At 39.0% G+C, this 23,929-nt stretch overlaps 1 protein-coding gene across 2 annotated transcripts in view; it reads left to right on the top strand.

The window, feature by feature from the left end:
• The window catches only part of ntng1a (netrin g1a), a 211,007-nt gene extending 190,393 nt beyond the window's left edge, over positions 1-20,614 (top strand). The window contains exons 7-8 of one of the 2 annotated variants that reach the window (XM_036581451.1): positions 6,982-7,116; positions 19,164-20,614. In XM_036581451.1, the coding sequence (XP_036437344.1) occupies positions 6,982-7,116; positions 19,164-19,390 (362 nt within the window). In that variant the 3' untranslated portion in view covers positions 19,391-20,614. The remainder of the gene's footprint in view (positions 1-6,981; positions 7,117-19,163) is intronic. The other variant, XM_036581441.1, reaches the window with a different exon arrangement.
• The last annotated feature ends 3,315 nt before the right edge of the window (positions 20,615-23,929 follow it).

The following is a 23,929-nucleotide window of genomic DNA, read 5'->3' as shown; positions in this document are numbered from 1 at the left end:
ATTTCATAATCATGACCACAACTATAAAGTTTTAGCAAAGTAATTTCACTTTGGCGCAGTGGTAGCTTAGCATAGCTTCATTATGAACTGAGCTATATGCTAGGTGCTAAACATCTAGATGTAGGTTTCCTGAAACCGATGTAGGTCACTCATGATTAAGTGCTAACGGAGTGAAACTGTTTGGCCTACTAAGCATTTCTGGTCAGTTTGAGTATAACATGGAAGAAAAATGCTGAGTTCTACATTATTCATGAGTTCATTATTTCTCTTTTGACATCCACGTTCAATTGTTTTTGCCTCATGTAATGTTAATAAATAGAGCCTACATTAGCTCAGCACTGGCTCATCCTGGCAACAGTTCCTTTAAAAATGTAGTTCTCATGTCAGCACAATCTAATCGAGCTGTGCTCTCAATTCAGTTTGAGATTTATTTGTATAGCCCTGCGTACAACAAGAACTGTCACCAAACAGCTTTACAGAACATCTGGGTCCCAAATGAGCCTCAAATGAGTCTCACCAGTCGAGACAGTGACAAGAAAAACTTCCCAAGAGCAAGAGGAAGAATTCTTGAGAGGAACTCAAAAGCGGAACGTATGTTCCTCTGGTCAACAACAGATAGCAAAACAATAACACAAGAGCCTGTCGTTAGAGGGAAGTATTCAAATTAACCAATGAGAATTGACAGAAGCCGATCTGGGAAACAAATGAGCAATAAATCAATGGAAAACAGTCACTGGTTCTGAATAGTACCAGTTTCACTACTTAGAAGCCTATTTGAGAAACAAATGAGAAACAAATCCATGAAAAACAGTCACTGGTTCTGAATAGTACCAGTTTCACTACTTAAAAGCCTATTTGAGAAACAAATGAGAAACAAATCCATGAAAAACAGTCACTGTTTCTGAATAGTACCAGTGTTGCTACTTAGAAGCCTATTTGAGAAACAAATGAGAAACAAATCCATGAAAAACAGTCACTGTTTCTGAATAGTACCAGTGTTGCTACTTAGAAGCCTATTTGAGAAACAAATGAGAAACAAATCCATGAAAAACAGTCACTGGTTCTGAATAGTACCCGTTTCACTACTTAGAAGCCTATTTGAGAAACAAATGAGAAACAAATCAATGAAAAACAGTCACTGGTTCTGAATAGTACCCGTTTCACTACTTAGAAGCCTATTTGAGAAACAAATGAGAAACAAATCCATGAAAAACAGTCACTGGTTCTGAATAGTACCCGTTTCACTACTTAGAAGCCTATTTGAGAAACAAATGAGAAACAAATCCATGAAAAACAGTCACTGGTTCTGAATAGGCGTTAGAATAATAACCCGCCGCTGCACAATTTAAGGTGGAACAGGAAAATTCGAGCTAGAATAAGAATCTTCAGCATCATCAGACAACACAAATAAGTGCTTCTTCAAGTGCCTCCAGACGTGAGAAACTCCCTTTTCACAGGATGTAGTGTTTCAACCAACATGTCGATTTGCACAGGATTAATATAATCTGAGGTTATTTCTACTGCTCAATTCATAAAAGGTATCTATACAAGGTGCCGAAATCTTCACTGAAGCAGGAACGCACAGTCCGTAAAGTGGCCTTAGAAGTCAATCTCAGTAACAAGTGAGAAATATATCTATGAAAACCAGTCACTACTATTAAAATCATATACTCTATAGAAACTCTACTGTGAGAAGCCTTTAATGGTCATATGTTGGTATTAATACATGAGGAACTCTGTATAGTGTGAGGCAATGGAACTACATCAATGACTATTTCTAGTATAAGTGCAGGCACCAGTGTCATCAGGAGGGTCAGTGGGACATGCAGGTCAGCCTTTCTGGCACAGCAGGAAAGTGATTGGACATGCAGGAAGCGCTGTGGTGGTCAAGCTGGTCTAGAGGGCAGGGACACCCAATCGAGACAGATAAAACAACAGCATCAGACCAGACAGGACAAAGTGCTGAGTACAACACTTGACTCGAACTACCCACCAGCAACCTATAGGCGGCTGCCCAAGTGATGCTGACCGGTGGTATGCACACAGGGACAAGGCCACATGACTATAAGCACAGCAACAGTGTAAGCTGAAAGCAGCACTTATCCCACATGGCCCTGTATCTAGTCCTGGAGAACCCCTGATCCTGCACATTTGACGTTTTCCCTGCTCTAGCACACCCACTTTAACTCAGTAAGGGCTTGTTAATGAGCTGATTGGGTCAGATGTGGTAGAAAAAGGGAAGCAGTAGAATGTGGAGGGCAGAAATAGAAATATCAGAATATCCAGGATGAGGATTGGAAAGCTGTGACCTTTTCCACGGACAAGGTGCTGCTGCTTGTACAAGAGCCCATGGCTAATCTCAGCTGCCACCACGGAAAGTTTGCAATGTCTTTGTTTTGCACATGCAGGCAGTAATGTAAGCTAAGGATAGATAATGGTGTGAAGTACTGAGACCACCCTTCAGTTATTACATTTCCTATGAAAAAGTTATCAATTTTTCAGGAGACATTTCTGTAAAGATATGATACTCCACTTATATAAAAAGGAGAAAGTAAAAGGAAAAGAAGTGAATAAATGAGTTTTCAACACATACAGAGAAATGGGGCCTCCTAACAACCAACTGGAAGACCTGGCAGACACCAACACTGCCCCCCATCAGATAAACAGCACTTAAAGCTTTCATCTCTGAGAGAGAGGAGAAAATCAAGCTGCTTCAGATCTGAAAACATCCAAGGTGTTTCTGTCCATCCTTCCACTGTGAGAAGACGACTCAGCGCTGTGGGTCTGAAAGGATGTGTAGCTGATCAAGAAGAGTCTCACTGAGAAAAGGAGACGGACACATCAAACAAAGAAGCTGAACGATGGACTGACCACCCCAGAGTCCAGACCTCAACACCACTGAATGTGTTTGATTACTTCAGAAAATGATCAACCAGCTTCTAAGACTGAACTTTGGAGGTGTGTCTGCAGATTCTTTGAGGAACTGAAAGTGAGTCTCCTGAAAACAATGGAAGCTGTAATGAAGGTAAAGAGTGGTCACACTGAACACTCACGAATATGGTATTATATTTAGTTGGTCAGGCTTTTTTACTGATGCTGAAAAATCAATAACTTGTGCTTAATGGCTGTTTGACTGGACATAAAATTAGGGACGGGTGGTCTCTGACAATTTCACAATGGTGTAGTTCAGGTTATGTTTAATGTAGTTAATCTAGATCATCTTTACTGGTAGATAGAATAGACTGTCATATATGAATGTAAACATCTGCATTATTTCAAAATTGTCATTTTTTTCTTTTGTGTACGAGTCAGTGGTGGGCTGAGAATGATGCCTGTAGCCCCTCTGTGCTTGGATGGTAAGGCAGGCACTCAAAGCCAGAAGTAAAATTGCAAACAAAAGACATGATCCCTGATTGCTGTTAGACCAATTCTTGTTCTGATAAAGAACGATAATGTAATCCTTCAGCTCTGAAGCTGAAGCGCAAACATGGGCTCGTTCTTAATAAGGTTCCAATGAACTAGTGGTGGTTCCAGCAGCAGCACCTTATCAGTAGGAAGCTAACTTATGAAATAATTTAGAGATGTAGCTCATACTTGTGTTTATATGTTGCTAGTAGAGAGTATTCAGGGCACTAAAGAGCTGAAAATAGCCGATGTTGAGAGACGTACACTGAGAGATAGACTTATGATTCATACTACAGGCTGTGGCTGTATAGTTGTACAAATGAAGTCATGTGGCTGGATCTTCTCCTCGTGGAGAAATCCTTTCCTGGCTGGATCTCTTGGAGAGGCTTGTGTAAAGCTGGAGGATTATGGGTCCGTTTCTAATAGAATGATTCATGTGTCTGTTTTTGGAACAAAAAATCCAGAGAGTGTGAAGACATCCAAACCATACTGTGAAATACCTGTAGATTGGAGTGCGTAAAGGGAATTTAAAAAAATGTCTGCATAATTTAATGGTTGAGATGTAAACAAAGTGGTTCAGAGTGGTTTGGTGTGAAACGCTCTGTTCTAGAGAAACTTAGAGTCAGAACTGTTCACAGTGGTGGTGATAGGAACCAGACATCCACCTCTAAAAGCTCCCTCACAGAAAGTTGATACATGAAATGGTTATGAATTCACTGCCTGATGTTTTGTGATATATTCTTCAATCCATTCACTACACATGCAAAGTACTGTGAGACAAAATAGTCCCCAAAGAAAACTTTATTTTTTCAGACTTATCACTATTTTCCATCATCAACATTCCATATAAACTCAGAAGACTCGTGTAGGTTCACTGGTGGTTTTGGATAGTAAATCAAATGGCTATATTTGTGTTGTAGTCATGGCGACCCCTGGTTCCTATCACCACCACTGTAAAGACATCTGAACCATTTCACACCAAACCACTCTGAATGACTCTGTTCACATCTCAACTGCAGCACTATGCCAGAAGTTTGAAAAAAGTGAAATTCCCATTTATTGTGTCAAATTAAGGTTCATCGTCTTCATTCTTTGAACCCCCTGCCACTCTGTCCATTTCAAATTTAAATGTTTTCCTCATATGTCTTAATATATTTGAGATAAATGTAACTGGCTGTAGTCTAGGAGGCATTGCAGTGGATCTCAGTCTCAGTCCTGCAGACCTCATTTACTGCACGTTTTAATACACACAACAGATTTTCCTGCTCTAACATGGCTGATTCATCCCAGCATGATGGTTAACTTTATAAGTCACAGTGATTGTCATGATTTAGATTTTTAGTTTTATATGAATCATTTCTCACACACTGAAGCAAGTGGAGAATCTTTGGAAAGTGCATGTTCACCAGTGACACTGCAGGTGGTCCAAGATTAGGCTTAATCCATGTCTGGGAACCAGGCCCTTAGAGAGATATGAGTAGCAGAAGTAATGAAATTCTTTTTAAGCCAGTATCTGTAATGTGATTATAAGAATTAATCTGTGACATGTTATACTATTGCAGGAAAAGTTAATCACATTACTGTACTGACTTCATAACAGGAGAAAGTGATCACATTTTTGTAACGCATAAAACTACTTCATTACACATAAATGTAAAAAAAAGTAATCACATTACTGTAACTTTACACATCTTCGTCACTGGAAAAAGTAATCACATTACTGTAACACATTACACTACTTCATTCATTACAGACAAAATAATTACATTACTACAACACTACACTAATCTTTTACATGAAAACGTAATCACATTTCTGTAACATTACTTCTTTACAGGAAAGTCATTGCATTACTGTAACACTGCACTATTTCATCACAGGAAAAAGTAATCACATTAACTGTAAATTTACACTACTCCATTACAATAAAAAATCACATTACTGTAACATTACACTGCTTCATTACAGGAAAAGGTTATCACATTACTGTAACATGTTACACTACTTCATCACAGGAAAGAGTAATCACATTGCTGTAACATTTCACTATTTCACTACAGGGAAAAAGTTATCACATTAATTGTAACATGTTACACTACTTAATTACAGGAAAAAGTAATCACATTACTGTAATGTTACACTATTTCACTACAGGGAAAAAGTTATCACATTAATTGTAACATGTTACACTACTTCATCACAGGAAAGAGTAATCACATTACTGTAACATGTTACACTACTTCATCACAGGAAAGAGTAATCACATTGCTGTAATGTTACACTACTTCATCACAGGAAAGAGTAATCACATAACTGTAACATGTTACACTACTTCATCACAGGAAAGAGTAATCACATTGCTGTAATGTTACACTACTTCATCTCAGGAAAAAGTAATCACAATGCTGTAACATTTTAATACTTCATTACAGGAAAAAATAATCACATTACTGTAACACTACACATCACTAGAAAAAGTAATCACTACTGTAGCACTTTACACAACTTCATAACTAGAAAAAGTAACATTATTGTAGTATTACACTACTTCATTAGAGGTAAAAGTAATCACATTACTGTAACACTTTACACTACTTTATTACTGGAAAATGTAACACTTCAATTTGTACTGTGTTGATCCCGACAATGATTAAGGATGTAATTACAAATAAATAGTTCAACAAAACGACAGTAACTCTAGACTTCTGAGGGTTAACCAGCGAGCTAGGACTGGGCAATATTGTCAGTGCATGTTTTTCCATATAATTTGAGATGAATAGTTACTTAGAAAAAAAAGGCGTCTGCTTTAAGAAACCTGAACCAAACAGCTCGTCTTGTTCTGAGATGTTCAGACCTACAGCCTTTGTTAGTAACTGAGCACTGAAAATGACTAACACTAGCTAACTGTCCTAACTGCTCTGCTTGTTTGTACTGAGTGAATGGCTAGACTTCCTCCCCCTCTCCATCTATTGAAAGGCACACAGCACCACCTAGTGTACAGAAGTAGCAACTGTTCAAAGTTGAAAACCAAAAGAAAGAGTCGAATGACATAATCACTTTATTGAAAACACTCTGAGCGCGCATTATCGATATTAAAAAAGAGTTTGATTTTGTTACCTTTATCATTTTATCAACCAAGACTATAGAGAGCTGAGGAGGAAGAGAACAGCGCACAGGTTCTCCTGGACTGGGACTGAAAGCCCTCGCTATAATACAGACTGCCAAGCAAATGTGTTTTTATGTGTCGCCCTGCAGTGCTGAAAGTGTTACTGAGAGTAATGTGAACTTACAGTGATATATACAGTGTGTGTCAGCACCTCCATGCTCTCAGCCCTTCTCTCCATCCCCCCATCCCTCATTCCACTCCTCTGAAACGTTAGCCGGCACGGCAGCGGCTGAGCTTTTCCCCTGTAATAATAAATGTGCAGTTTGTAGGCCGCGAATGAGTCTTGAGGCCGCTGTTGTGCTGGAAAAGACACGAAAACAGGAAAACACGGGTAATAATTCATGAGCCGAGTTTCTCTCTCCAGCGTGTGTATACATGTGTGTGTATGTGTGTGTGTCTTGTTTCTACAGACTGTAATTGTAATCCCTTTGGCTCAGAGAGCGATCACTGTAATGGCACGGGATTTTGTAAATGTAAGGCAGGAGCGACAGGCGTTAAGTGCCATGAGTGTCTGCCTGGATATTTATGGGACAATGGCTGCAAATGTAAGTAAAAAAAAAAGAAAACACCCTCCAACCTGCCTGGCAGCGCACGGCCCTGCTCTCTTTCTCTCTCTATGTCTCTCTGGATCTCTCTCGCTCTGTCTCTCTCTAAACAGTCGTATGTGTCATTTTAACACCTCTGGTCAAAAGACGTGCTGCTGATTTCCCAAGTGAAAATGACTTATTTCTAAATTAAGCACAGAATCGTCTCCAGACTTAAATAAGGCGAATTTTAGCACACAATTTCTATTTATTTGCTGAGCTTAACATACTGGAAAAATAAAACATGCATAGGCCATTTTATGTTTTATTTTTTCCCATTATATGAAATTCAACAAATAAACAGTAATTGTGCAGTAAAATGAACAGAAAATTTCCGTTAACTTATTTTCACTTAGAATATCATCAAATCAATGTCATTTGGTTAGGGATGCAAAACATTTGCATACAACTGTGTCTCTTTCTAGCTATTTCTGCACTGCAGCTAATGTCTCAGCAAATCAGAGCATCTTAAATATAGGTGACATAGCAAATATTAATCATTATGAGGTCACTGTAAGAATACTTTAAGCTTATTTAATATTAATATTAATAATAAGGTTAAAAAACCTTTCACTAGTACTAACTTTCATAGAGAAGGAAAAACATTCTTGTCTTAAACTGTAAGATTTTTTGGGGGGTTTCTGAGGTTCTAGGTATTAGCTGGGGAAGTGTAATGTAGAGTCCAAAGTCCTAGGTAATAAGTAAAATATGGGTAATTACCAAGACAGTCTAACTAAATACCACTAAAATCCCAAGCAGGTTCTAGATATCATTCGAGTAAGTGTGAGGTGCAAACTCCAACGTACTAAGTAATTATTTTAACCTGATGATAACTTTCAAATTTAACTACATTACACTGAACTGATCACACTGTTCTAGATATCAAGAAAAAGTGAATATCCAAGGCATTCTAAAAGTTAAGAGGGCCAAGCCTTCAATCAAGAAGAGTAGGTTCTAGATATTAAGTGGTAAGTATGAAGTGTAAACTCAAAAGTGCTCTGTATTAATTTTGTAATAGATAGATTAACATGATTACACTGAAATACCCAACAGGTTCTAGATATTAAGCTGATAAAGGACAGTTTAAAATATCTTAACATTTCAGACGGTTGTCAGTTCAACAAACACCAGTTTTCACTGTAAAGTCACAGTAGTCGAAACTGTGTTAGTGAATAGTCTTATAACAGTCTTACGAATTTCATAATGAGAAATATCAGCTATATTGACTGGATTTAAGATGCTTTTTGGCATGATGTCATTTTTGCAGTGTGATTCTCTCTCTCTCTCTCTCTCTCTCTCTCTCTCTCTCTCTCTCTCTCTCTCTCTCTCCCTCTCTCTCATTCATTCTGTTTGTGGCTGTTGCTTGGCCTCTCCTGGCATGATCCTCTCTGGACGGCCAGCTCCAGCTGGAGCTGAATCTGGACAGACTTGTATATTACAGCAGAAGGTCCAAGTCTGGCCTGCAGTCCAGCCGGTCCATGTTACTGCTCTATTCCAGCATCTCACACACACTGGGGAACCGGGTCCTTGGCCGGTGAAAGCATCTTAAATGCAGCAGGTGTTTCTCATTATAAGAATGTTACTACATTCTGGATTATTCTATGTCAAGGACACCCCAACCCTCAGCTAGAACAAGAGTCGTAACGTAAACTGGCTGGTGGTTCTACTGCAGTGCTTCAGGACCTTCTGCTCTGGACAGCTACAGACTTCTGATTGTGTTTGTGGGCAGTGAGCGCGGTCACTGGTGAGAGCAGGGGAACAGAGCAGACCTGCACGCGTCTGTGTGGTGTTTATAATGCTGAAAAATAAATAAATATGGAAATAAATAAAGGCCCAGGGCGTATCAGGGCAGTCAGAAGTGAACAGCTGAGCTAATATTTGTCAGGAGCTGCATGCGCTGAAGCCTGAGCTAACAAGTATCAGCCCGGCCGGCTGCTCAGCCTGCTCCCCCATACACACATACACACAGACACACACACACACACACACACACACACACACACACACACACACACACACTGACGTCTGGTGGCTGATTTTTTTTGTTGTTGTTGTTTCTTATGGTTTGATCCGACTAGTCCTTTTACACTGTGGCAGTACTGAGTCTGTGGAAACACTAGAAATAGTAAAATGCTCTACAACAACTTGATGAGGTGAACAGTGGAGCAAAAGAATGACTACAAATGTAAAGAGAGGGAGGCTTATCATACCGGTCACCCCTCCGTCCATATATGAACCGTAAACAGCTAAAACAGCCTGTTTAGGTCTAAGGCTCATAGAGAGGTTGAAAAAAAGAGAGTGTAACAATGAATTATGACTGATTTTAGTGCGTAAAGTTACAAAGATGCATAACTGAACCAGAATAACAAAACATTCACCAATGAACTAAAAATAAAATACATTTACAGTAACTCTTAATAGGAATTCTGTTCTAATATTTCTAAATTCTAATAAAATAAACATCTAGACAGAAGTTCTAATGCAATTAATATCCAGAATGAAGTCCCAATACAATGATCATCCAAAATGAAGTTCTAATAATATTAATATCCAGAATAAAGTTCTAATAAAATGAACATCTAGAATGAAGTTCTAATAAATTAATATCTTGAATGAATTGTAATAAAGTTAATATTCAGAACGAAGTTCTAATAAAATTAACATGCAGAATAAAGTTCTAAATTAACATCCAGAGTAAATTTCTACATTTATTTCCAGAATGCCTCACGTTTGATCAGCATTGATCCAATATTGAGGCACATAACTTTATAAAAATGACTGTAAATAGAAAAATGCAGCTTATTATTTACAATATAATAACGTTCTTGTTGGGTCCCATGTTGAATTATTGAATATCACATCTAGAATTTCCATCTTTCTGTCTGCTCTGTAAATCAGTGTTAATCAGTGTAAATGATTATTGATTTGAAGTGAGTCCAGGCTGTGAGCAGCGGTGCTCCTCCCCCTGTCCCTCTACACCTGTGTGTGGATTTCCTCCATCTGTATGCAGATTCCAGAGCGCAATTAAAACTCCAATCTCTCCTCAAATACGGAGCCGCTCTCCGAGCGCCGCACCTCGCCCGCTCACGCTCCATAAACATTACCCCTCATATCAAAAGCAAACCTAATAAATCGCCCAATTTATTCTCCACTCACTCTCTGTTTACACGCCCCCAAATTGTCAACGTGATGGCTCAGAAAGGTTGTGGGGGGAGCAGTGGGGGAGCAGGGGGGGGAGTGGGGGGGGGTCAATACTCCAGCAACTTTCCTCCAGATGAATGATTCCTGTTTCCTAAACAGCACTTTCTACAGGAATTCTACAGTATTTTAACCTCAACTCTACCTGCGTCTACAGTGAATAATAATAATAATAATAATAATAATAATAATAATAAAGACTAAAAGAGACAGGCTGAGAATAATATAAGGACCAAGTTACATAAAAAGACAATGAAATTTAGAATCCAAGGAGAAAAAAAAAAATAAAAACAAAACAAATAAATAAAGTAACTGAAAAACAAAAGCGAATTCAGTGGATCTCTAAAAAGGCACTAAGCCTATTTCAATGCAATCTCTCTCTCTTTCTTTCTCTCTCTCTCACATACTTTCTTCATTCTCCTCTCCTCCTTTTTCCACCCTTCTTTCCAATTAACTCTCTCTTTCTCTTTCACACTGGCTCTCTTTTTTCTATTCTTCTGTTTTCCTCTCTTCTCTCTGTCTCTCTCTCTCTGTCTTCTCTGTCTTTTTTTCTTTTCTTTCTCTTCCTCTCTCACTCTTTCTTTTTTGACCATCCTTCTGTTTTTCTCTCACTCCTTTTCTCTCCTTTATCTTGTTTCTCTCTCTTTCTTTACCTTGTCTTCTTCTTTACATTTTTGTTTTCTCTTTTTCTCTGTCCTTTCTCTCCTTATTTGTAACTCTTTTCTTTTTTCCATCCTTCTGTCTCTTCCTTTCTATCTATCTATCTATCTATCTATCTATCTATCTATCTATCTATCTATCTACACCTCTATACTCTTGAATGTACTCTATAAGTTCAGTGTAACATCATTACCATTATTATTATTATTATTATTATTATTATTATTATTATTATTGTTATTATTATTATTATTATTACTATTAATGGCTTGTAAAAGACGTGTTTGGTGTTTATTGTGTAGAGAGGCTGGCGTGCGGAGGTTAAACTGATTGTGAGGCTGATGTGGAGATGTACAGAGAGAGAGAGAGTAAAGACAGAGAGACAGAGACAGAGAGAGAGAGAGAGAAAGTACAGAGAGACAGAAAGAGTACAGACAGATATATATATATATATATATATATATATATATATATATATATATATATATAGAGAGAGAGAGAGAGAGGGAGAGAGAGAGAGAGGGAGAGAGAGAGGGAGAGAGATAGAGAGAGAGAGAGTACAGACAGAGAGAGACGCAGGGTGACCCGAGTATGTGTGCGTTTGAAGTTAATGCATTACCTGCTAAACTCCTTTTCCTCCTGCTCCTCCTTTCCTCCTCCTCCTCCTCCTCAGAAGAGCGCCTTAGCCGAGGGCCTTGGGCCGAGGAGAGAGAGAGATAGAGAGATCGATGTGCTCTGCTTTTTTCAAAGCAGACTCGCTCTCTCATTCTCCCCGGACATACAGTCCCTTCGTTAAGGCCCACCTTCAGTGCCCACCTGCCACAGTTCGGTAACAGACCGTATTGACGTTTCAATTCGAAACGCTCGATAATTTCCTCGCTCATTTTTCCGGCCCAGGTTTAAAATGAACGACTTAACGTATAAATAGGAAGCAGCGGCGGGGCGAACATACCGAAACGGCCATAAGTAGCCCAGATAGAGCGAAAGAAAACCTCCACTCATCCATCAGAGAGCCTTTTATCTCAGCCTTTTATCTCGAGCTTCACCTTTTCTGAAAAAAGGTGCAGGAGAGGAAAGACAGAGCAGTGCTGAGGTTGAGGAGAAGAGGATGTTTAATTAATAAAAAGCGTGTGCATGTCATAATTACATCGGTACCCTAAAGGTAAATGTGTCAGTCTAATTAAATCACTCGCACTCCAGCGCCAGACGCTAACGAGTTCCCCTAATTGGCACAAAGTCAGCAGCGTAAGCCCACTTTATGATTCCCCTCTCAGAAAAATGAGTGCAAATGACCCCGGCGTAATTCAAACGGCTAATCACATGGAGAGCACCTAACTGGAGAGCGTTTGAAGAGCTCTACAGCTGGTTAGCACACTGATTAGCAAGGAGACAGACAGACTAGCTCACGCTGCGTTTAGCGTACAAACGCACTCATTTATCCACTGATTCCATATTAATGTCCCTCCAGAATCTGACACTCGGACCCCCCTGAGTTTCAGTCTCACTGCTTTTTAAAAAGCAAGTGGTGAGCTAGCGCTTTATGCTATTTTTTGAAGCTAGCGCCATGCCAACAATCATTAGCTTCCACTACAGAATGATTGCGAAGAGAATAAACGAGTGAGCGGAGTTCATTTACATAAAGAAACAGCATTCAGCAAAGCGAAAACTGCCAAATAAAATCTACATCTGAGTGAATGCGTTTAGATAATGTTTCGCAGGGAGGGTTCGTAAGGCTACATGACACCTACATAAGCCTTTCATAACAACTGACAATCTACATAGTCATTTATAATGAACTATTCTAGTTAGCATCAGTAGTCCGGACACTTACTGAGGTGAAATAACACCAAAACGGATAACAGCAGCCCTCAGAATGACTAATGCTCGTTCAAATATGTCTTTATATGTCGTCACTGTCCAAAAAAACAGGTATCTCAATTTTTTGCGACTTTTACTCTGCATAATTTGAGCTCAGCAGTTCTCCTTTACATTGTGTAAACATTTCAGGATGAATGGACCAACAAAAATGCCCCAAACTGACCCAAATAAAATCTCCTTACATTAACTTACATTGAAAGTAAGGACAATTTTTGCCCTCTCCTGTAAAGTTATGATTTTGGAACTACTTGTTTTTCTCATATAACTGCTGCATACACTGATCAGGCATAACACTCTGACCACCTCCTTGTTTCTACACTCATTGTCCATTTTATCAGCTCCACTTACTATATAGGTGCACTTTGTAGTTCTACAGTTACAGACTGTAGTCCATCTGTTTCTCTGATACTTTGTTAGCCCCCTTTTACCCTGTTCTTCAGTGGTCAGGACCCCCATGGACCCTCACAGAGCAGGTACTATTTGGGTGGTGGATCATTTTCAGCACTGCAGTAACACTGATGTGGTGGTGGTGTGTTAGTGTGTGTTGTGCTGGTATGAGTTGATCAGACACAGCAGTGCTGCTGGAGTTTTTAAACACTGTGTCCACTCACTGTCCACTCTATTAGACACTCCTACCTTGTCAGTCCACCTTGTAGATGTAAAGTCAGAGACGATAGCTCATCTGCTGCTGCACAGTTTGTGTTGGTCATCCTCTAGTCCTTCATCAGTGGTCACAGGACGCTGCCCACAGGACGCTGTTGGCTGGATATTTTTGGTTGGTGGACTATTCTCAGTCCAGCAGCGACACTGAGGTGTTTAAAAACTCCAGCAGCACTGCTGTGCCTGATCCACTCAGACCAGCGCAACACACACTAACACACCACCACCACATCAGTGTTACTGCAGTGCTGAAAATGATCCACCACCCAAATAGTACCTGCTCTGTGAGGGTCCATGGGGGTCCGTATATATATATATATATATATATATATATGGAGAGAGAGAGAAAGAGAGAGAGTGAGCACTGTCTAATACTGTCTAATAAAAGGTGAACTGAGCTCCACAGTTTGGAAGCAGAATAACTGAATGAGTCTCTCCATGCTTTCTGTATTTTACTGAAGGTGTTTGAAGGTCAGTCTCTGCAGATCTAAGATCATAAAAAGGCAGATATTCAGGAGCGTGGAACTTTGAGGTCTTTTAGAACCTTAAAAACTAGTAACAATGATCAGCTCTGCTGAACAAATGCATGAACAAGTTTCTCTGCATCGCTCTGAAAGAGAAAAGGCCGAATTTTAGTGATATTTCTTAAATGATTAAAGCTACGTTAGTAACTGTGTTTACATGCAGGATAAAACAGAGCTCAGAGTCTAAAATCTCACCCAGGTTTCCTACTTTAGGTTTGGTGTATTAAGCTAAAGAGCCGAGATTCCCATAAAGCAGTTTTCTCTGAGTTTTTGTACCAACGATCAATATTTCAGTTTTTTCATTATTAAGTTATAAGAAATTTTGTGACATCCACTGAGAAATATCTGACACACAGCTGGTCAGTCTGTCTACAGTCTTTGATCATCAGAAGGAATTGAAATATATAACTGTGTGTAATCAATACAGCTATGAAGATTTATATTTTGTTTCCTAGTGACATCACCTAGAGCTAACATGTACAAAAAGAAGAGCAAGGACCCTAAAACTGAACCCTGTGGGACTCCACAAGCAATGTTAAATCCCTTCGATGAATGATTTCCCAGTTAAACCAGGAATTCTCTATTCATTAAATATGATTTCAAAGATTCTAAAACTGTATTTGAGAGGCCTACCCAATATTCAAGGCAATAAATTAGGATCGTAATCTTATTGGAATACTAATACTAATAAACCTATAAATACTATTATTTTATTTATTTACTGTACTGCTCTCAATCTAATTAAACAGGCCTAATTGTGCTGAATAATGAAACATGTAGCTAGTCAGTGTTCACAGTACTAACAATATCCATGAAAAGCATATTGACATAATTGCTTAAAAAAAACAATAAAATAATGCTATATTGTCCACCTCTACTTGTTCATAAAAGTGTTTCTTTAAGCATTTCTGTCATCAACAACATGGAATTATAACCATGACTATGTAGATCTGTGTATCTCAGAACAGGTTATGTAACATTAACATGTACTGTATATCTAAAGTGTAAGTTAGTGAGGCCCCTGTCTCAAGGGGGTCCTAGGTGGGAACAAAAGCTTGTGTAACCAAAATGGTAACTTTACAGGAGAGGGAAGAAACCTACCTTTAAGCCAGTGGAACCACATTTTTGGGCCGTTTCTTTTGATCTATTCATCATGAAATTCACCTTCAATTTAAAGAACAACAGCCATTTTCAAAGTATGTCAAAAACCGAAAACGACAATAGAGATATATTTCTCTTTGGGTATGAAAGATGAAGATGGCATGGATTGTTCAGTAGTTTTGGTCTGGGGCTTTGGTATCTTGTGCTTGTGCCTGTTGGCCTGCAGCTCGTGGTCTGTGGGGACTGACCTCCTCTCTGAACTCTTCCTAACACGTTTAGAGACACTTAAAGGAGTATTTCGTCTAAAATGCTGCACACTGAACGAGAGGCAAATAATCTAAAGTATTCTAAACATTCAAACACCGCAGACGAGATTGTTTTTCGCTATGAACAAAAACAACAAAAACAAAAAAAAAGCAGAATGGCTCCAAATGCACATTCTTAGCACCTCACAACAAAAGCCAGCACGGCTATTGTTTGGGCTACTGTCCATTCTGTAGAAGTGAAAAGAGCTCAGAGAGTCTCAGCACCTCATTCATCAGCTTTGGCTCAGATGTCCACAACTCAGAAACGCTTAGAGATGCTAACAACACATTTGTCAGAAAGTTCTAACTGCTGGAACAACAGCCATCAAATCATCTTGGTTTTTGCTATACTCTTAAAAAAGATGGTTCTTTGAGGGTTCTTTGGTAAAGACCATGGTTCTATATAGAACCATGAACACTTAAATAACTCTTTGCATGCTTTACATGGTGAAATGGTTCTTGGCAAATACTTTATTCTTGACATCAAGAATTCAGTTTACATATTTAAAAATTATAATAACACCAGTAAATATTAAATGTTGACTAGTAAAAATTCAGTTTCAATGAGATTTTCACATTTCGCTGTTGTCGGAAGAAAACCTCGTATCTCCAAAATGGTAACTTTACAGGAGAGGGAAAAAACATACTTTACTTTTAATGTAAGTCAATGGAAACTTTTTGGAAGTTTTTTTCAAGTAATTTTGGGCCGTTTATTTTGGTCCACTCATCATAAAATTTACACACAATGTAAAGAGCAACAGGCATTTTCAAATTATGTCAAAAACCGAAAAACGACAAAACTGGAGATACAAGGTTTTCTTCTGACAACAGCGATATGTAAATTGAATTCCTTTGTAAAATGTACTGTGAGTTGAAAAATGGGACTAAAAACTAAAACTGCAATAAAATGAATTCAAACCTGATTAGAATCTCAACATGTCAAATTATTTATTTATTTGTTTGTTCTACATTTCAGATTGATGGAGAATGTATCGTACATGTGTACTATATAGCATCAAAAAGGGTTCTTTTTGTTGCAAGCTTGAAATCATAACTATAGCAGAACCCTTTTATCATGATACATAGAACCATTTTCAAAAAGGTTCTATATAGGACCATAAACAACATATTCCCCATCAATCTGAGAAACCATTTCACCATGGAAGCCATGCAGATCGATCTTTGAGTGTTTATGGTTCTACATAGAACCATTGAAATTGCTAAAGAACCCTTGGAGAACCGTCTTTTTTAAGAGTGTATGCGATACAAGAGACAACTGTGATTGGTCGAGAGAGTTTATATCTCTTCCTATTGTTGTGTAAATCCCTTAACCGAGCAGTTAGCAGTTAGCATCACACTTATAATCGGCTGTATTTATAATGCTAGATTTCATTTATTGACAGCAGTTTATTTTCCAGAGGGGCTCAGTTGAAGTTGAGCTGTGGTTTATTCTGAAATACTCCTTTAACGTCTTTAAGTCGGGGGTTTGGTGCAGTGGGGGAGCACATGGGAGCGTAATAGCATGAAGCTTCTCTGCTGTTTGCTGTGAGTGGTAAAGAGCACTGAAAACACTGAGCTGCCAAAAAAGGAAAAAGAGAGTAAGAAAGTTAGAGAGTGTAATCTTATCGATAACCCTGACCCCGGCTGTGATCCTGACCCGACCCGAGGATAATCTTGCTCTAACATTTTAAAGAATCTATGCACAGGTCAATTCTCTGAAAATCCTTCTTTTTTTCTCAGTTAGAGTTTCCATTATTGCTGATATTAGATTTTCTCTTGTGTTATACATTTCAATCAATATTCACTTACCTGCACAGCTTTATTGACTGTTTCCTCCTGTTTTCAGCTGTGAGTGGGAAAGTGATATCTGGAGCTGAGCCGTAGTCGCGTAACATCGGGAATGTGTGTAATTAGAGTGACTGTGTAATAAAATCAGAGACAAACAAGACTAACCTGCAGGACCAACAGTTCTAGAGTTAGACCTAGAACATTCTCAGTATATATACATATATATATATATATATATATATATATATATATATATATATATATATATATATATATCAGGAATCAGGAATAAATATGTAGGAAATGGAGTCAGTTTTTTTTGTGTGTGTGTGTTTTTGTGATTATTATGCTGATATACTGTTCAGTCTGTCTTGGGTAAAAATAAGTTAACACGTCCTCTACAGAGAACACACTTAAATCTGGCATTTTTCTGCTAATTTTAGTGCACAATTTTTATGCTTTGCTGAGTTTATCATGTTGGGAAAAAATAAAACATAAAACACAGGCTGCATTCTGGGTCAGATTCACAACACTTGGCAATAACAGCGCTAGACCATGCAAAATGTGCAGCATGGAAAATTAGAGCAATGCATAAAGTCTCTTTGGAGGTGATTAGCGAGCTGGTGTCTTTTTAGCACTGTGGTAATTTCACCTGTGTCCTAGGCAAGAGCCAATCAAAATCCACATGTAAATGAGTGTAAATGAAGATCCATTCAAGTGAAGCTTTGTTTGGCCGCCAAAATGGACAAGATGAAAGAAACGAAAATAAAGAAATTTAAAAAAAGCTAAATTCTCAGAAAGAGGGCTACGAATTTTAAGGGAACGAGAGCTGGCAAATAATACGGTGACTCATAAGAATTCAAGTCTTTTTCCAATTCATTAGAAGTGCAGTAACAGGTTGTGTTAACATGAATTCAAGTTTAACATGTAGTTTGTTTTCCACACTATTAAAAATGTAATCGATTTGCGGAAATTTGAATCATTACAGCTCAGGAATTAAATTTACATGTGAAAATTAAAATTTGACTAGTAAATATTAAATGTTGACTAGTAAAAATTCAGTTTCAATGTCATGTTTTAAGTGTTTTAAGTTCAGAGCCAGTTAAAGTTGCCAGTCCAAACAGATCAAAATGTGCCTTTTAAATATCGTTGCTGTCCAAAAAAAATTACATAAATATCTCCAAAATGGAAATTTTGCAGGAGAGGACAAAAAACTTTCTTTATTTTTAAGTTAATGTAAAAAAAAGTGTTATTTTAAGTGATTTTGGAGCATTTCTGTTCCATTCAATATTCAATGTGACATATTCACACAATGTGAAGGGCAGCTGAGGTGCTTAAATGGTGTAAAAAATGAAAATTGAAAAAATGGAGATACTAATTTTTTAATGTATTTTTTTTTCTTTTATTTATTTATTTATTTATTTTTTGGACAGCAAGGATATATTGGTTAATGAGGTGTACAAGTGTACAGGCAATGTGTGAACTATTTGCATGCAGAACCAAATGTGTTTGGAAACATTGTAGAAAATCTAATTTAACCTGCAGCTTCTTACCGGAAAATTCCCACCACATTCAGGTTCAGGTGTTATTTTTTGCGTGTCTGTGTCACGTTATGGATTTGTTAATGAAGGTAAAGCCCAGCCACGTCTCACATCACACAAGCGGTAAAACTCACCTGTAATCCTCGCTAATGAACGAGCGAATGTGTTACTGCGACGCTGTTTATCCTTAACGTCAGTAAACCTGGCGCTGCACTGTGGGAATCTGGCCCTGTGTGTTTTCTTTTTCCCAGGATGTTAAATTCAGCAGGTAAACAGTAGGTGTGCAGTGAAATGTGCAGAGGTGTGTTCTCTGGCGTTCTCTCGACTCATCCTCTCTCCCTCTCTCTGTCCAGCCCGAGTGTGCGACAACGAGCTGCTGCGCTGCCAGAACGGCGGCGTGTGTGTGAACAATGTGAGGTGTCAGTGTCCTCCGGCCTTCTCCGGCCTGCTCTGCGAGAAGCCTCGCTGCGAGAGCGAGGCGGGCGGCTGCGACTCCGACTCCGGCCAGACCCCCCTCTCGCACTCCGCCTTCCTGCTGCTGCTGACGTCCACCTGCGTCCTGCTCCTGACCCGCCTCTGAGAGACTAACACACTCGTAAACATGTTCAAACACACACATACACACACACACATACACACACACAGGCCTCCAGCGAGCACACACGGCCGGCCAAGCATCCGGAATCAGAGAGAATGTGACAAAATTCACCATGAAAATGAATGAATTATGAATAAAAGATTATATATATAAAAAAAACTAAGGAAAGTATTAAAAAATAAAAGAGTTACGAGCAAAACAAAACTTATTATTTAGAGAAATTTATCTGCTTCATAAAGCGTGCAGAACGTGGACAGTGGACTTCAAGCCATAGCAGAAACTCTTCACTCAAGCCCCGCCCCCCGCCCCGTGAAGAAAAATGAGAGAAATGAAAGGGAAAGGAGAGAACTCGCTCTTTTCTCTTTATCGCCACGGCAACGGGGTCAGCCCAAGGCGCTTCGAACTGCTGGACTGCTTTTTGGCTGTTCTAACGGAGGACTGTCCGGGTCACATGGACGCATTTACAAAAAGTACACGACAAAAAAAAAAAAAAAAAAAACAAAGACTCATAAGAAGAAGCATAAACATTCTTTGCTGTCAGTGCATTGTGGATATAAGGAAATTCCTTCGGACTGTCGTAACGAGCCGCGGTCGACTACGGAAAAAGTCCGTTTCTCCCCTCTTCACTCCCACCTCGGTTTTGGTGAATGAATCTCTCTGTAACCCCCAATTTTGCTTTGTTTTTTCTGTCTTTATTTTTCTGGTCTGATGTCAGTGAGGCACATGTGTACCTGCCCCCTCCTCCCAAAAATAAGTATTATTATACGTCCCAGCTCACGGCTACACATAACCAGGCATAAAAAAGTGCTTAGAGAGAAAGAAAAATCATCAGTGTATTTAATTTTTGTATCAAAGACGTTTATTTTCTTGACAGAGCAGAGATATTGTAGTACATACTTTTTTGTATTATTATTATGATCATTATTATTACTGATATTCCTGCTGAACTGTGTCTGAGGGCGATGTCCCGGTGTGTTAAATGAAGGTGAATAAGCTGTTTTGTTTCATTTTCTTCGTTTTCTTCTTCTTTTTTTAGTTGTGCAGTTTCCTGCGTATTGGCAACGTGCTGGCATCAAAGAATATCAGTTTACATAAATGCTGAAGTGTAACGAAAACCCCACCAAAGGACATTCTAAATGTTTTCTTGTTGCTTTAACACTGAGAAATTTAAGTGAATAAAAGTTTAAAAAGACCTTTTAGAGGCGCCGCGACGGTCTGTGTGTCATTTATTTCCCCAAGACTGGAGGAGAATCTTAACGAGGGCTGTTATGCCGGCATGGAAAAGTAATTATTTACACTAATAACGCATGCATAGAAATTGCATAATTGGCAGGATGGACCGTGTATCTTCAATAACCATTTATCTTCAGCGCATAGCTGATTTGTTTCAGTGTGGTGCATTGTGGGATGGGCGCAATTAAATATTAACAGGCATCGGCGTCCTGCTGAGAGCTCTGGGTTATGGAGCTGAAGTCGAGACAAGAAAACTTTTTCATCTGCTTTCCACCTGCACGTCTGGGGCCAGTTGCACCAGCTGTAGGCTAGTTGTAAGGTAAGTGTTTACCAGGTTCAGGTTTACAGATCAAACCAGGTTGCATCACAGACTAGTTTAAGTCTATTTACATTCATTTTTTGTAATCTTTATATACTATAAAAAATCACAGTAAAATGACAGTAAACTCCTGGCTACTAGTTGCATTGTTTTTACTGAAGTTTACTGAACCATATTAACAGGAGATAAGGCTGGATTTATATGGTGAAACTTCCATGCAACTTGAGTTGCTTGAAACTTACATGAAACGAAATTGCTCTTGAGTTCTGCAACTTTGAAACTCTCTCAAACTTTGAATCTCAACTTCATGGAACAAGTTTCATGAAAAGCCAATCAAAAGCATTTAAGCAAAATAAATAAATAAACACCAAAATTTGAATCACTGTCTTATCCCACAATGCTGTGTAGTACAGCTCACCATCTACCTCACAAATTTGAGTCGCTTTAAAACCTACATGAAACTAAATTGTAAAGTTGCATAATGTAAAGCATTGTGCAACTTTGAAACTGAAGCATTTCAACTTCATGGAACATGTTTTATGAAACCACCAATAAAATGAATTAAACTCCAGTTGAAAACTTTATAACACTAAAACTTGAATCATCAGAATAAAAACAAAACCTATGCTAAAATGTTTACACCTTTTCAGTTGCCATATCCTACAATGCTGTGCAGTACAGTTCACCATCAACCTCACAAACTAGATGCTTTGAAACCTGCATGAAACTAAATTGCGCTTGAGTTGCATGTGTGTAAACACATCTTAATCACTGAATTCAGGTGTTTCATTCAGTCTCATTGTCACAGGTGTATGAAATCAAGCACCGAGTCATGCAGTCTGCCTTTACACACATTAGTGAAAGAATGGGTCACTCTAAAGAGCTCACTGGATTCGAGTGTAGTTCTGTAATAAGATGCTACCATTGCCACGTCAGTTTGTGAAATTTCTTCCCTCCTAGATTTTCCACGATCAACTGTGAGTGGTTTTATTGAAATGTGGAAATGTTTAAGAACCACAGCAACTCAGCCACGAAGTGTCAGACCATGTAAAGTTACAGAGCAGGTCGCCGAGTTCTGAGGAGCATAGAGCATAAAAGTCTCCAACGCTCTGCTGATCAATAACTGCAGAGTTCAAACCTCCTCTGGCATCAACATCAGCACAAAAACTGAGCGCCGGGAACTTCATGGCAGGGTTTCCATGGCTGAGCAGCTGCATGCAAACCTTACATCACCGAGCACAGTGCCAAGCGTCAGATGGAGTGGAGTAAAGCGCCACCACTGGACGTTACCTGCACTGTGCCAGCTGTAAAGTTTGGTGGAGGAGGGATGATGATATGGGCCTGTTTTTCAGGGGTTGGTCTAGAACCCTTAGTTCCAGTGAGGGGAAATCTTAATCCTTCAGCAGAACAAGACATTATGGGAACAGTTTGGGGACTTCTCTGTTCCAGCATGACTGAGCCCCAGTGCACAAAGCAAGGGGTATAAAGTCATGGCTGGGTGAGTTTGGTGTGGAGGAACATGACTGGCCCTCACAGATCCCTGACCTCAACCCCATCAAACACCTTTGGGATGAACTAAAACGGAGATTATGAGTCAGGCCCTCTCATCCAGCATCAGTGTCTGACTTAACGAATGCTCTTCTGGATGAAAAATTCCCACAGACACTTTCCAAACTCCATATTAATGCCTATGGATTTAGAATGGGATTCATAAAAGCTCCTGTAGATGTAATGTGCAGGTGTCCCAATACTTTTGTCCATATAGTGTATCTCCAAACGATGGTGGGGGGCTTTTCCTGCTCGCAAGCTGACTGGCTTTTCTTATTGAAAGGTGGGATTTTCCCGTAAACAGACACCATGTTGACTGTTAAGAGCGTTCCTGTTCATTTTCCAACCAATGACCTGTCTCCTCCTTTATAATGTCTCTGATGATGTACGGCATTTACACAATGCATGCTGGGTGCTGTGGTGAGAGAAAATACTGAAGGAGAAAAATACAAAAAGCACCCAAAATTATGAATTCAGTGATGACAGATGACAGATGCAAAGCTGCGCTACAGAATGTAACATGATACGACTAATAACATTTTCACTAGTTTTAGGCCACCTGAACAGCAGCTGAGGACAGCACTGATCATCCACTTTAATATCAATTTTTTATCAATTTAAGTGCAGAAACAACGATTTTCATATCACATGAGAAGTTGAAGAGCACCCGAGGAATGTATTTGCACATTTCTTGGGGAAGCCTCTTACAAACAAAGCCTGCAGCCAAACAGCCGTCAGTGCTATTCAACACATTCTGTCTAATTCCACCTAATCTGTTGTCATCTGCAGTCCAGGTTTAAACGTTTAATAAGCAGCAGTTGTTTCAACCTTATTTACGGATTCAGGTTCTCCAGGAAGCATAAAACAATTACCTGCACGCAGGTTTTTATTAAGATCAGGAATTGCGCTGACACCTCTGCCTAGCACCTGCTGCTTTACTCTAATCAAGAGCAGCATAACAGCAGATGGCTAAGAAATTGGTTGGCTTTGTTTATTTCTGTTTGTTTTGCTGTTGTTGTGATTTCTCTCTCTGAATGTGCTCACCAGAAGCTTGGACTGGGAAATGCCAGTTTGGCTGCTGGAAGCTGGACCACAGTGGTGAAATAATAATGCAAACTACAAGAGCTTGTCAAAGTGAGTTGAAACCTATAGAGACTATAGTTCTGAAAAGGTAAACACTTTATTTTAGGAAACAGATATTAGGAGTTTAAGTTGACTTAAGTTGCTGTACTGTTTACATGAGTCAAGGTTTTCGAGCTTGTGTCACAAAGCTGACACCATCCTGCACCTGGAGCTTAACTGGATTAGAGTTTGGGTTAGAGTTAGGGTTAGGATTAGGACCAGGGTAAGGGGTTAAGATTAGGGTTTGGATTGAGGTGAAGGTTGTGGTTAGGATTAAATTTTGAGTTGAGGTTAAGGTT

The sequence above is a fragment of the Colossoma macropomum genome, unplaced genomic scaffold (genome assembly GCF_904425465.1).
Source record: "Colossoma macropomum unplaced genomic scaffold, Colossoma_macropomum, whole genome shotgun sequence".
NCBI lineage: Eukaryota > Metazoa > Chordata > Actinopteri > Characiformes > Serrasalmidae > Colossoma > Colossoma macropomum.
The sequence above is the reverse complement of the archived record's forward strand: the minus strand, read 5'-3'. Positions and strand labels throughout refer to the sequence as shown.